The 12675-nt window shown below is 30.8% G+C and overlaps 1 protein-coding gene across 2 annotated transcripts; it reads left to right on the top strand.

Moving 5' to 3' along the window:
- Positions 1-6967: 6967 nt before the first annotated feature.
- LOC105115810 (ADP-ribosylation factor 1-like 2) lies at positions 6968-11817 on the top strand. Of its 2 annotated transcripts, none has more exons than XM_011012838.1 (7): positions 6968-7201; positions 7639-7729; positions 8145-8260; positions 8484-8543; positions 8626-8691; positions 11200-11400; positions 11476-11817. In XM_011012838.1, the coding sequence occupies exons 1-6, from the start codon at positions 7145-7147 to the stop codon at positions 11389-11391; spliced, it is 582 nt and encodes a 193-aa protein (XP_011011140.1). In that variant the 5' UTR covers positions 6968-7144; the 3' UTR covers positions 11392-11400; positions 11476-11817. The 2 variants fall into 2 exon arrangements, with proteins under 2 accessions (XP_011011140.1, XP_011011139.1); XM_011012837.1 differs by having other exon boundaries at positions 6971-7201; positions 11492-11817.
- Positions 11818-12675: the final 858 nt, after the last annotated feature.

Here is a 12675-nt window from a genome sequence, read left to right as displayed (position 1 = left end):
AATTTCAGTTCTTAAACTCATCAATCAATCCTTTCATTTATGTGATAGGCCTGCATTTAAAATAAACATTTACCATAAATTAAAGGTATCTTATATTATTAGATATGTTATTATAAAACATCCTTTAGTTAAATTGTTATTGATACTTCAAGTGTAAAATGTGATATAAAACCTTGATAAAAATACACTTTTAAGTTCTAATCATAAACTTAACATGGACTTTAATGTTTGATACTAACATGTTTTGTATTTGTTATTTTGTTCACTCTTTAATACTTTGTTTGTTAAATGACTAATCTAGATTTATGTTGTATAACACTTAGTACATCAAATGCTTGGCACTTTCATAGCACAAACTGTATGATATAATCGATACCTAAGCTATGAAAGGAACTTGATTTGTTGTTAACATAAGTTATTATCATGAATATCTGACAACATTTATAAGTATTAGCATTAATCGAATAAGATAACTAATGTAATCATGTTAATAATTTGTAATCTGATTGAAACCTCCTTTGTGTATGATTTCCAATTGAATAATAAAAGTTTATACTATACTTGTTTGATATACCATTAGTGGATCCTCTAACCTTGACATGTGTTGTTATCAATATCTAATCCTTACCTTAATCTTCCATATCCAAGTTCTCATCAACTTCTTCTTCTTTTTTTCTACTTTACTACTACTACTACTACTACAACTACTACTATTATTAGTATTATTATTGTTATTACTATTGTTGTTGTTGTTGTTGTTTATAATTTATATAATTAACCTCCTTGTGGTTCGATCTCGGTCTTCCCAGGTTATTTATTACTTCGACCCTCCTGCCATTAGGATAAGATATCAATCTTATGGTTTAAGTTATATGTATATATATTAATTAAAAAATATAAAGATATATTGTGTCGAACATTGTGTTTTAAGTTATATGTATATATATTAATTAAAAAATATAAAAAAAAAAGAAGAAGAAAAGGATAATAATCCCAACCCAAAGAAATTAACATTAAACATTAAAACAGAAATTTTATTTTCTTTCAAGTAATGCCCCATACCTATGTGTTGATATATTGAGCACAAAAGGAAGGTTTATTAATATCTTATTTAAGAAGAGGTATTGTGCATATATATAAATTTAATGAGACTTTGTTTATTCGAATAAATTAATAGAAGTTGAATGATGAATACCTTGCTTTGTAGAATTTGCAAATTGCTTTTCTATTTTAACGCTTTGATTAGTAGAGACTAGTAATAAGCTGGTTGGGGGGTGTGATTAGTACTTAAAAGTGTATTTTTATCTAGGTTTTATATCATCATTTTGCACTTGAAGTATCAATAACTCCTTAACTAAAATATATTTTATAATAACATATCTAATAATATAAGATTCCTTTAATTTATGGTAAATATTCATCTTAAAGGCAGGCCTATCATATAAATGAAAAAATTGATTGATGAGTTTAAGTACTCAAATTGAAAGGACAAAGAGATGACCAAACTTAGAAAAGAGATACCGGTGTAGTCCAAACTGGAACACTCTTTGGTAATTGGGTCATATCTAGAGCTGTAGATCTCAAATTTAGGTCTATTTTATATGATGGAAAGGTAAGACATAGGGTTACAACTTTCATGTGGAGGTCTAGATTTACAAATACAATTTTCATGTCTAAATTATAGTAACAACGAAGAAGTCTGAATCTCTCCTGCAACCCAGATACTATTTAGTGTTCAGCCCATATCTAGAGTTCTAGAAGTCCAAATGACCTCAATTATTTTTTTCTAAAAAGTTGAGATAATTTCCTACAACTTTCATATGGAGGTTTAGTTCAATTTTTGACGTTATCAATGATGTTTTGGGTGTACAAGAAGATAAGAATTGTTACCAAGTCAAGAGTTGGTCGCCTACTCAATAATTAGTCATCAAATCAACAGTTCCCAATTTTGGCCTATAAAAGGAGGAATTTGCCATGCATTTAGGCATCTTAGTTTCTAGAACAAGATCATGCTTTTACTTTCTGTTTTTGTATTTTTGTAATGCTTAAGTTTTGCTTTCATTAATATCTTGTTTATGCCTTTCAATTCATTTCCTTTACTTAGTTAACTTTTATCTTATTTATGTTCTTATCTTGTTTATTTATGTTGCTCTCATTCATTATATTTAGCTAAGTTTATTATATCAAGGTGAAAAGGTTATACTAATGGTGTAAGAATAAGGATAGTGTAAACTCAATATGCACTTTAATGTTTGATACTAACATGTTTTATATTTGTTATCTTGTTCACTTTTAATACTTTGCTTGTTAAATGGTTAATCTAGATTTATATTATATAACACTTGGTACAACAAATACTGGTACTTTCATAGCCCAACCGTATGATATAACTTACACATGTGCTATGAATGGAACTTGATTAGTTGTTAACATAAGTTATAATCGTGAATGCCTAACAATATTTACAAGTATTAGCATTATTTGAATAAGATAACTAATGTTAACAATTTATAATCCAATTAGAACCTCCTTTATATATGGTTTCCAGTTGAATAATAAGAGTTTATATTATACTTATTTGAAATACCATTAGTGAATTCTCCAACCTTGACATTTGTTGTTCATTGTTTAATCCTTATATTGATCTTCGTTTTCAAAGTACTCATCAACTTCTTCTTCTTTTTTCTTCTTCTACTACTACTACTACTACTACTACTATTATTGTTATTGTTATTGTTGTTGTTGTTGGATTGTTGTTATTTATAATTTATACAATTAACCTTCTTGTAGTTCGACCCCAGTCTTATCGGGTTATTTATTACTTTGACACTCATGTATTTGGGTGAAGACATCAATCTTTTGGTCGTGTCAATTTTCTAAATCTAAGCCATGAAAAGAAAGTAAAAGTTGAATAATGCTTCGCTTAAAATTAAAATGAGATGCATCGGGGGGGAAAACTATGTATGATAGTGCACTTGTTCTTATAGGATTCATGTGATATCTAAGTGTTCTAACACAATTATTCTCAATATGAAGTGACTGATTATCTTCTTGAGGCATATTTTCTAAAAATAATGAGGATACCCTACTGATTAGTACTTAAAAGTGCATTTTTATCATGGTTTTATATCATCATTTTGCACTTGAAGTATCAATACCTCCTTAACTAAAGCATGTTTTATAATAATATATCTAATAATATAAGATACCTTTAATTTGTGGTAAATATTCATTTTAAATACAGGCCTATCACATAAATGAAAGGATTGATTGATGACTTTAAGAACTTAAATTACAAGGGCAAAAAGATGACCAAAATTAGAAAAGAGATGTCGATGCAATACAAACCGGAACACTGTTCGGTAATTGGGTCATATCTAGAGCTATAGATCTTAGATTTAGGTTAACTTTATATGGTTGGAAAGGTAAGACATAGGCCTACAACTTCCATATGGAGCCTAAGATCTAAAAAGGTCATTTTCAAGTCCAAATTGTAGCAACAACAAAGAAGCTCGAATTTGTCCTCTAGCCCGAGCACTGTTCAGTATTTTGACCATATCTGGAGTTCTAGAAGTCCAAATGAGTTGAATTTTTTACACACGAAAGCTGAGACAATTGTCTACAATTTTGATGTTCAAGTGGCTCCAATTTTGATGTTATCAATGATGTTTTGGGCAGACAAGAGAAGATAAAGATTGTCACCAAGTCAAGAGTTGGCCACCCACTCATCAATTAGTCATCAAATCAATAGTTCTCAATTTTGGCCTATAAAAGGAGGCATTTGCCATGCATTTAGGCATCTTGGTCTCCAGATCAAGATCATGCTCTTGCTTTCTTTCTTTATATTTTTTGTAATGTTTATGCTTTGCTTTCATTAATATCAAGTTTATGCCTTTCATTTTTTGTTTCCTTTACTTAGCTAACTTTTATCTTATTTATGTTCTTATTTTGTTTATTTATTTTTCTTTCTTTCATTATGTCTAGCTAAGTTTATTATGTCAAGGTGAAAAGGTTACACTAATGGTGTAAGAATAAGTATAGTGTAAACTCAATATGGACTTTAATGTTTGATACTAACATCTTTTGTATTTGTTATCTTGTTCACTCTTTTTCAATAACGGCGCTAAAAACTTGACACGATTAAAAGATTGATGTCTTCTTCCAAATGTAGGAGTGTCGAAATAATAAATAACCTAGTAATACCAAAGTCAAACCATAGGGGGTTAATTGTATATATTATAAATAACAATAATACAACAACAACAATAGTAGTAGTAGTAGTAGTAATAATAATAATAATAATAATACAAAATATATTAATATCAAATATTAAAGTCCATGTTAAGTTTACACTATACTTATTCTTACACTATTAGTGTAACCTTTTCACCTTGATATAATAAACTTAAGTAAAACATAATGAAAGAGAGAAACATAAATAAACAAGATAAAAACATAAATAAGATAAAAGTTAACTAAATAAAGGAAAGGAAATGAAAGGCATAAACAAGATATTAATGAAAGCAAAACTTATGCATTATAAAAATAGAAAAAGAGAAAGTAAGAGCATGATCTTGATCTGGAAACCAAGATACCTAAATGCATGGCAAATGCCTCCTTTCATAGGCCAAAATTGAGAATTATTGATTTGATGACTAATTGTTGAGTGAGTAGTTAACTTTTTACTTGGTGACAATTCTTATCTTCTTGTTTGCCTAAAACATGATTGATAACGTCAAAATTTGAACCAGACCTCCGCATGAAAGTTGTAAGAAACTGTCTCAGCTTTCCAAAAAAAAAAAAAATTGAGGTCATTTGGATTTATAAAACTCCAAATATGGGCTAAACACTAAACAATGTCTGGGTTAAAGGGTAGAGTCAGACTTCTTCATTGTTACTATAATTTGGACTTGAAAATAACCTTTTTAAATCTTAAACTCCCTTAAAAGTTGTAGGCCTATGTCTTACCTTTCCTTCCATATAAAGTAGACCTAAATCTGAGATCTACAGCTCCAAATATGATCCAATTACCGAACAATGTTTCAGTTTGGACTGCACCAGCATTTCTTTTTAAAATTTGACCCTTTTTTTGTCCTTTCAATTTCAATACTTCAACTCATCAATCAATTCTTTCATTTATGTGATAGGCCTATATTTCGGATGAACATTTACTATAAATTAAAGGTATTTTATAGTATTAAACTCATTATTATAAAACATTTTTTAATTAAGGAGTTATGGATATTTCAAGTGCAAAATGGTGATATAAAACCTTGATAAAAATGCACTTTTAAGTACTAATCATCAAGTATTCATGATTATAACTTATGTAAACAACAAATCAAGTTTCTTTTATAGCATAAGTGTTGGTTATACATACAGGTGGGCTATAAAAGTTTCAAGTATTTGTTGTACCAAGTGTTATATAATACAAATCTAGATTAACCATTTAACAAGCAAAGTATTAAAAGTGAACAAGATAACAAAACATGTTGTATTAAACATTAAAGTCCATATTGAATTTATACTATACTTATTCTTACACCATTAGTGTAAACCTTTTTATCTTGACATAGTAAACTTAACTAAACATAATGTAAGAGAGAAACATAACTAAACAATATAAGAACATAAATAAGATAAAAATTAACTAAATAAAGAAAATGAATTGAAAGGCATAAATAAAATATTAATGAAAGCAAAACTTAGGCATTACAAATGCAAAAAGAGAGAAAGCAAGAGTATGATCTTGATCTAGAAACCAAGATGCCTAAATGCATGAAAAATGCCTCCTTTTATAGGCTAAAATTGAGAACTATTGATTTGATGACTAATTGTTGAGTGGGTGACCAACTCTTGACTTGGTAACAATTGTTATCTTCTTGTCTAAATAAAACATCATTAATGATGTCAGAATTTGAACCAACCTTGTAGTGAAAGTTCTAGGAAATTGTCTCAGCTTTCTAGAAAAAAAAATTGAGGTCATTTGAACTTCTAAAACTGAAGACATGAGGTGAACACTAAAAAGTGTTTAGGCTACAGACCAGATTCAGACTTCTATATTTTTGCTAAGATTTGTGCTTTCAACTAACATAATAGAGTCTTGCCTTCCCTTTAAAGTTTTAGATCTATATCTTATCTTTCCATCCATATAAAAGTAAACTTAAATTCAGGATCTATTACTTCAAATATGACCTAATTACCTAATAATATTTCAATTTGGACTACATCAGCATCTCTTCTTAAAGTTTGTCCCTCTCTTTGTCTTTTCAATTTCAATACTTCAACTCATTAATCAATCCTTTCATTTATGCGATAGGTCTGCATTTAGGATAAATATTTACCATAAATTAAAGGTATCCTATAGTATCAGACTTGTTATTTTAAAATATGTTTTAGTCAAGGAGTTATAAATACTTCAAGTGTAAAATGATGATATAAAACCTTGATAAAAATGTATTTTTAAATACTAATCCTTTAGTCATCGAACACCTCATCTAATGCCGCTTGAATGGCAAGGTCACATCTCATGCTTTGACGCATGCATTAAATGTGTTAACTATTTTTGCTTTAAACAATAGTTATATTAATTAAGTTATAAAGTTACCCCTAGTCAATTTAATTATAACAAAAACACTAAGAAGAAAAGATAATAAAATCACGTGGCATAAGTTAAATAAATTTTATTTTTAAAAATAATTAAGTCATTTAAATGTGTTTTAAAAAGTGAAAATACAAAGTAAAAACAAACCTAATGTTAATTTTTTTTCTTTTAAAATAATATAATCATTTTAAAAGACTCGGGCCTATTAGTTTTTATTTTTAATTTTAATGTTAAAAAAATTGATAAAAAAACTGAAAATACAAAAGGAAACAATACGAAACAAATGCTAAATTTTAATAAAGTAAAAATAGAAAGAGAGAGAAAAGAGACGAAAATAAAAGAGAAAGCAGTCGCTGTTACTTACCTCCGTCATGTCATGTAATTCTCTCGTGAGAGAAGTATAAACAAAAACCAAACAGAACAGCGGAAAGACTCTATTAGATTAGATTAAAGAAAAGCTGGAAATATTTTAGAAAAACTTAATAACAGATAAAGAAAAGGAGAGACGAGTGATAAAAAATCAAACCAAAGAGAGACGGAATGGGTCAAGCCTTTCGCAAGCTTTTCGACACCTTCTTTGGCAACACCGAGATGCGGGTACTCTATCTCTGTCGTTTACCGGTTACCTCTGTCATGTCATATCGTAAAAGACTAATTATTCTTTTTAATCATGATTTAGGGTTCTTTCTTGTGATTAGCGTATTTTATTTTTATACTTATTCAATTAATTGTTGTAAAAAAATCGCATCAGGTATTAAATTTATATGATCTGATTCTGTTTAAATTGGAAACTGACATTGATGATATGGTTTCAAGAGATTTTGATTTGATTATTGAAACTCTCCAATCCAATCGAATCCGGACATGGTTACTGTTTACTGTTATCCTTGAAACAACATTTAAGCTTTAGATAGATGTTTTTGTTGAAGTGAAGTAATAGAATTAGTGGCTGCGTGTTTATCGTATGTGATGTGATTGTGCAGTGCAGTGCCCAGTCCACATGTTTTATGATCTCATCCTTTTTCCTTATTTAGGTTGTGATGCTGGGACTTGATGCAGCTGGTAAAACTACCATACTTTACAAGTTGCACATTGGAGAAGTATTATCTACTGTCCCTACCATTGGTTGGTATTTTTACTTATGATTGCGTACTTACTTCATTGCTTTCCATCAAGTGTTCGGCTATATTTGTACCACCTTTTTAAACTTTTGGTGTTGCTGCTTTATGTTCTCTCGTATTTTTTGGTAACATATCATATAGATGATGTATGCTTATATTGTACTATTGAAGGGATGAAACTGCATATATTTGGCTGTCTCAAATATTTTCTTCTTCTTCTTCTTCTTCTTCTTCTTTTCTTATTCTTTGTGATATCATATGAAATTTTTTGTTTATTAATCCTATTTTTTGTTTATCAATTTGTTATCTTTGTTTTTAAACCATCAGTGCCCACAGTTATGATATGGTGGATGTAGCTTGCTCTTAATATAGACCTACTATTGATATTATAAGATACTGATTCTTCCCATCACCCATAGGGTTCAATGTGGAGAAGGTTCAGTACAAGAATGTGGTATTCACCGTTTGGGATGTTGGTGGACAAGAGAAATTAAGGCCTCTCTGGAGGCATTACTTCAATAACACTGATGGACTGGTAATGTTTATTGTCTGCATGTCTTATTTTGCCAAGCTATGCTTCTTGCAATTGTTTGTTTCTTTTTAAAGCTCAGTTCTCTCTTTGCATTGATCCTCATACTTCTACAATGAATCCATGCAAGTTATCAGCTTTGTCTTGAAGCTGAAGGTTTTGTAATAGAACAGTAATCTGTACCTTGGTTTCAGGTTTGATGGAATAGTTAATATATTTCCCCGTGCAGATATATGTTGTTGATTCATTGGACCGAGAGAGAATCGGAAAAGCAAAGGCAGAATTTCAGGTTGTATATTCAGAAAGGTATGTGGATTTTACAATGCTAATGCTAGAAAAAGTTCTAAGTTGACCATCATCTTCTCTTTCAGACCATCATCGAAGATCCATTTATGATCAACAGTGTCATCTTGGTGTTTGCCAACAAACAGGACATGGTAAGCTCTATTAATGGTTTTGGATGTGCTTTCCCTCACATAGAAAAGTCAGTAAACGAGGACTTCTTGAGTGATTCTGATGAGCTGCATGTATACTTACGATATTAATAAACAAACAAATAGAAATGTCCAAGTCAGTGTCCTGCACTGATACAAACCGTCTGACCATCGCAATCTTGCAAATTGAACAATAGCATAGAGACGATTAATTCTATTCTTCTGATGTAGATAGAGAGCATAGAGGATATAATAGTCCAGTACAAGTTTGTAATTATAATTTGAAAGACAACTGCATATAGACACTCACTCATGTTACTTGCTGTAATGATTAATTACCAAGTCTATCCATTTCTGTGCTGTCTTTTTGCTGTGTCTGTATTCTGGAGCCTGTGGTGCAAGTTATTTTTCCTGCAATTCTCTATGTTTGCATTGACTGAAACCATGCATTACAATTTGATATTCATGTATAATTTCTTGATTAAGGAAGTTGTACGTGAATTGTTACTGTCCTTACTTTATTTGTAGTGCAGGTGATCAATTATTTAGTTTCATAGAGGAAAGTGCCATTTCATTTCCAGCTACGTGTATTACCCACATCAGTAATTTATTGGATAAGCTATAATCTTGGCAAATTTGCCTAAATTTGTTTTCTTATTACTAAAAAAAATAAAAATAAATAAGAGCCATTACCTGATTATTTTTAGATTAAAGGAAGTTATATTAGCTTCCTAAAAAGAATTGCAAAATTGTGATGGATGATAAGAGTCATAAGACATCATCCAAAATATAAAAGCTTTAAAGCAATGCTGCTGAATATCAGCTAATAAAACTCCCCTAAATGAACCTGAAGCATGACATCACAGAGAAAAAAGAAAACTATCCTATCCCACAACATTTGTCTCGAAGAGTACTTGTCCAGTACGCAACTATAAGCTCATCAATGTGGGGCAATGAGAAGGAGGTTGGTGGCAACCCTACCTTTAGCATATCTGCATGAATAGATCTCTAAGTCTAGCTTGTTCCTATTGGTTGCTAACCTAAGGATTTGACTCCTTATTTGGTTAGGCAAATGTGAGATTAATGAAAGACAGGATATAAATTAAAAAGTGGTATCATACCTGAATATTGTCTTTTATGCATAACTAACTTTCTGAGAGCTATGAACAAGGATTTTTCTGTACTGTTGTACTTAACTAGTGATAATGTTAAATCTCAAATCTTTTCTTTTCTCTGTAAATTAGTTTTATATTTAGTAAATTCTTGGGTGGTATTTCTTTCCTCTTCTGGATGAAATCCATATGTGAATGATAGATAAGGCAGCTTTTTTTCTAATTCTTACGAGATAGAGGTATCGAATCCTGATATGATACCTTGAGAACAGTGTGAAAGATCAGGATAATAGTAAGACTCTTTTGGTCAGAAAAGACTCATCTGAACTTGATGCTGAACTTGGATGTTTGGCAAGTTCCAGCTAGAAAGTTGGTAAACTTGACTTCTTTTGGAAATATACAGGACTGAAAACTTATGTTTCAGATCAATCTCTTGTTCTATTAAACATGAGAATCAATTGTTGAAACCTCTCTAATTTTTAGTAAAATTCATAACTTCAAGCTATGAACCTTATCAAGTAGGGATTTGATTAAATAATGTATTGCCAGACTGCTTTCTAAGTTTATCAACTGCGCTAAATGTGAGTGGTAACCATGTTCCCAGACTTGCTTCTTATGTGATGCTTCATGCCTCTTGCTTGCTGAAGAGTTCTTGGCACTTAGACTTTGGACTTTAGAAATTCGCAAGGTGAAATGGAGCTGCTATGAGGGAGCTTGTTTATCTAATCTGCAATGCTTTCAATGGAGGGAAAGGTGCCTATCCATCTGCCTCAAACAGTGGTTAGATGCCTTGGGGCCTGTTTGCGTGTCTTTCAATCCCTGCCCTTCCCCCCACCCTGGTCGCTGGGCTTTCCTGTTTTAATTTGCTAAGAGCACATATTTTGAGTGGAAAGCAAAGCAGATTGCTTTTTCTTGTTTTTTCTGAGTTCCAAGTCTCATGATGGTGTTGGTGGGACTGCTGGAGGTTTGGTAAGATGGTTTTTGTTTTGGTGGATGTAATTTTCCAGCAAAGATGGTTGTAATGGTCAGCAAAAGGTGGTAGCAGCAGTGATGGAGAGAATGGTAGAGTTGTGACTCTTAGCTACTGCGATGGTTGTTTCAATTGCTAAGGAGTTTAAAATTGGAATTAGAACGTTCATTAATTTGAGACACAATATCAATCAATTTTATATACGAACAGATGAAATGAGTAGCAAAAGCACTCCAATAAAATAGAGGCAAACTAGAAAAAACTGAAAGGAGCAAATGCTTTCTATATCCCACTCTATAGTAATTTGTATCCTTGGTAATAGATTTTCCATAAGCATGCTTTGGAAGTCATGAGAGTGTTGCATTGAACTGCAAATACCTGTTGATTTTTATTGCATCTGATATGCCGGATTCTGTTTTGCTTGTTCAGAAAGGAGCAATGACCCCAATGGAAGTATGCGAAGGACTAGGTCTTTTTGAACTCAAGAACAGAAAATGGCACATACAAGGGACTTGTGCTCTCAGAGGAGATGGACTTTATGAGGGCTTGGACTGGTTATCTGGAACTTTAAAAGAGATGAGAGCTGCAGGATACTCTTCAGTGGGCACCTCATCATTCTAACATACCAAGGTTATTAACAAATTTCCAATTTACCATTAAGATTCAAGAAACAGCAAGCTGGCGATTTTTTCACTTAGTTTTTAATTACTTCCTTTCACAGGTTTGTTGGATGCGTGGAGTTCATCTTGATAAAGTTGAAGAGTTGGCCGTTGGTTCTGTGGAAGTCCGGAGTTAATCATTTGGAGGTTGTCTAAATCACGTATGTTTACTGCCTTGCTTACCTTTGACCTTTGACTTTCTCGAGTGTATATTGAAATACAGTGCCTGACATTGATAAAAGTTAATTGACATTGGGGATCATCATGTAATTTGGGGTGTCTCTCTTGTAAAGTCGATTACTTTGATTCGGTCTCTTGCTGTGTTGGTTCTTTAAAAGGGAACCATCATTTTTGCCTTTATTTTCGTTAACCAGTGAAGGTAAAACTTAGATAAATCTTCTCCTGTCTTTAAAAATAGCTTGGCGTTGGGCATGGAAGAGGACGGTGGTTCATCACCACGTAGGAAGTGCTGTCATGATATTAAGATTCACCTGTTTTTTCTTTTTTTTTTTCTTTTGATTTTTCGAAAGAAACCATTTTGGTCTTGCTCTTAACCATTATTAGCGCACCTTAGTATTGACTTGTGATTTGGAAATTTCCCTTTATTCTTTACAATTGGCTCATTTCTCTGTCTGGAGCAATTTGGTTCCTTTATTATTAATTATTCATTAACAAGATAATAAAAAAGTTTGGTTAAATTACTGTAGCTACAGCCACAAAACTTTATTCATTGAAATAGGATTTTTTTTTTTTTTTTTCAATTTTATTTTTTACCAGCCTAATTTTTTTTAGTTTTTTTTTTCAATTTCATATGTTAGATTGTTTTGAAACATTATCTTTTCTATTTTTTTCATTCATTGAACTATGTTGTGTTTTTTTTAAAAAAATTTTATCCTTCAATATTATTTTGTTTTGAAAATTGTGCTTAATTTTTTTATTTATTTCTTTTCTATTAGGTCATTTCATAGATTTAGTTTTTATTTTTGATTTTAACATTCAATATTAGATCTACTAGAAGTAGGATTGTATTCTTTTTATATGTTATTTTGTATGAATTTATTTTAATCTCATAATCTAGGTCGTAGTTTTAACAAGTTATCCCGAGTTGATTCAGATTAATTTATTTTTAATTAATTTTTTTATTTTATCCTTTAATATTTGGTTGGTTGAGAATTTGGTTACGTAATTATTTTTTAATATATATTTTCTTTCTATGACATTAACTCAGTGTCATAACCGCAGGTCT

The sequence above is a fragment of the Populus euphratica genome, unplaced genomic scaffold (genome assembly GCF_000495115.2).
Source record: "Populus euphratica unplaced genomic scaffold, PopEup_1.0 scaffold767.1, whole genome shotgun sequence".
NCBI lineage: Eukaryota > Viridiplantae > Streptophyta > Magnoliopsida > Malpighiales > Salicaceae > Populus > Populus euphratica.
This window is presented reverse-complemented; position numbering and strand designations above follow the sequence as displayed.

Coding starts and splice junctions, on each gene's coding strand:
- LOC105115810 (XM_011012838.1), top strand. CDS start 7,145: ATGGGTCAAGCCTTTCGCAAGCTTTTCGACACCTTCTTTGGCAACACC. Junction 7,202..7,638: donor TTGGCAACACCGAGATGCGG/GTACTCTATCTC, acceptor TTCCTTATTTAG/GTTGTGATGCTGGGACTTGA. Junction 8,544..8,625: donor AAGCAAAGGCAGAATTTCAG/GTTGTATATTCA, acceptor CTTCTCTTTCAG/ACCATCATCGAAGATCCATT.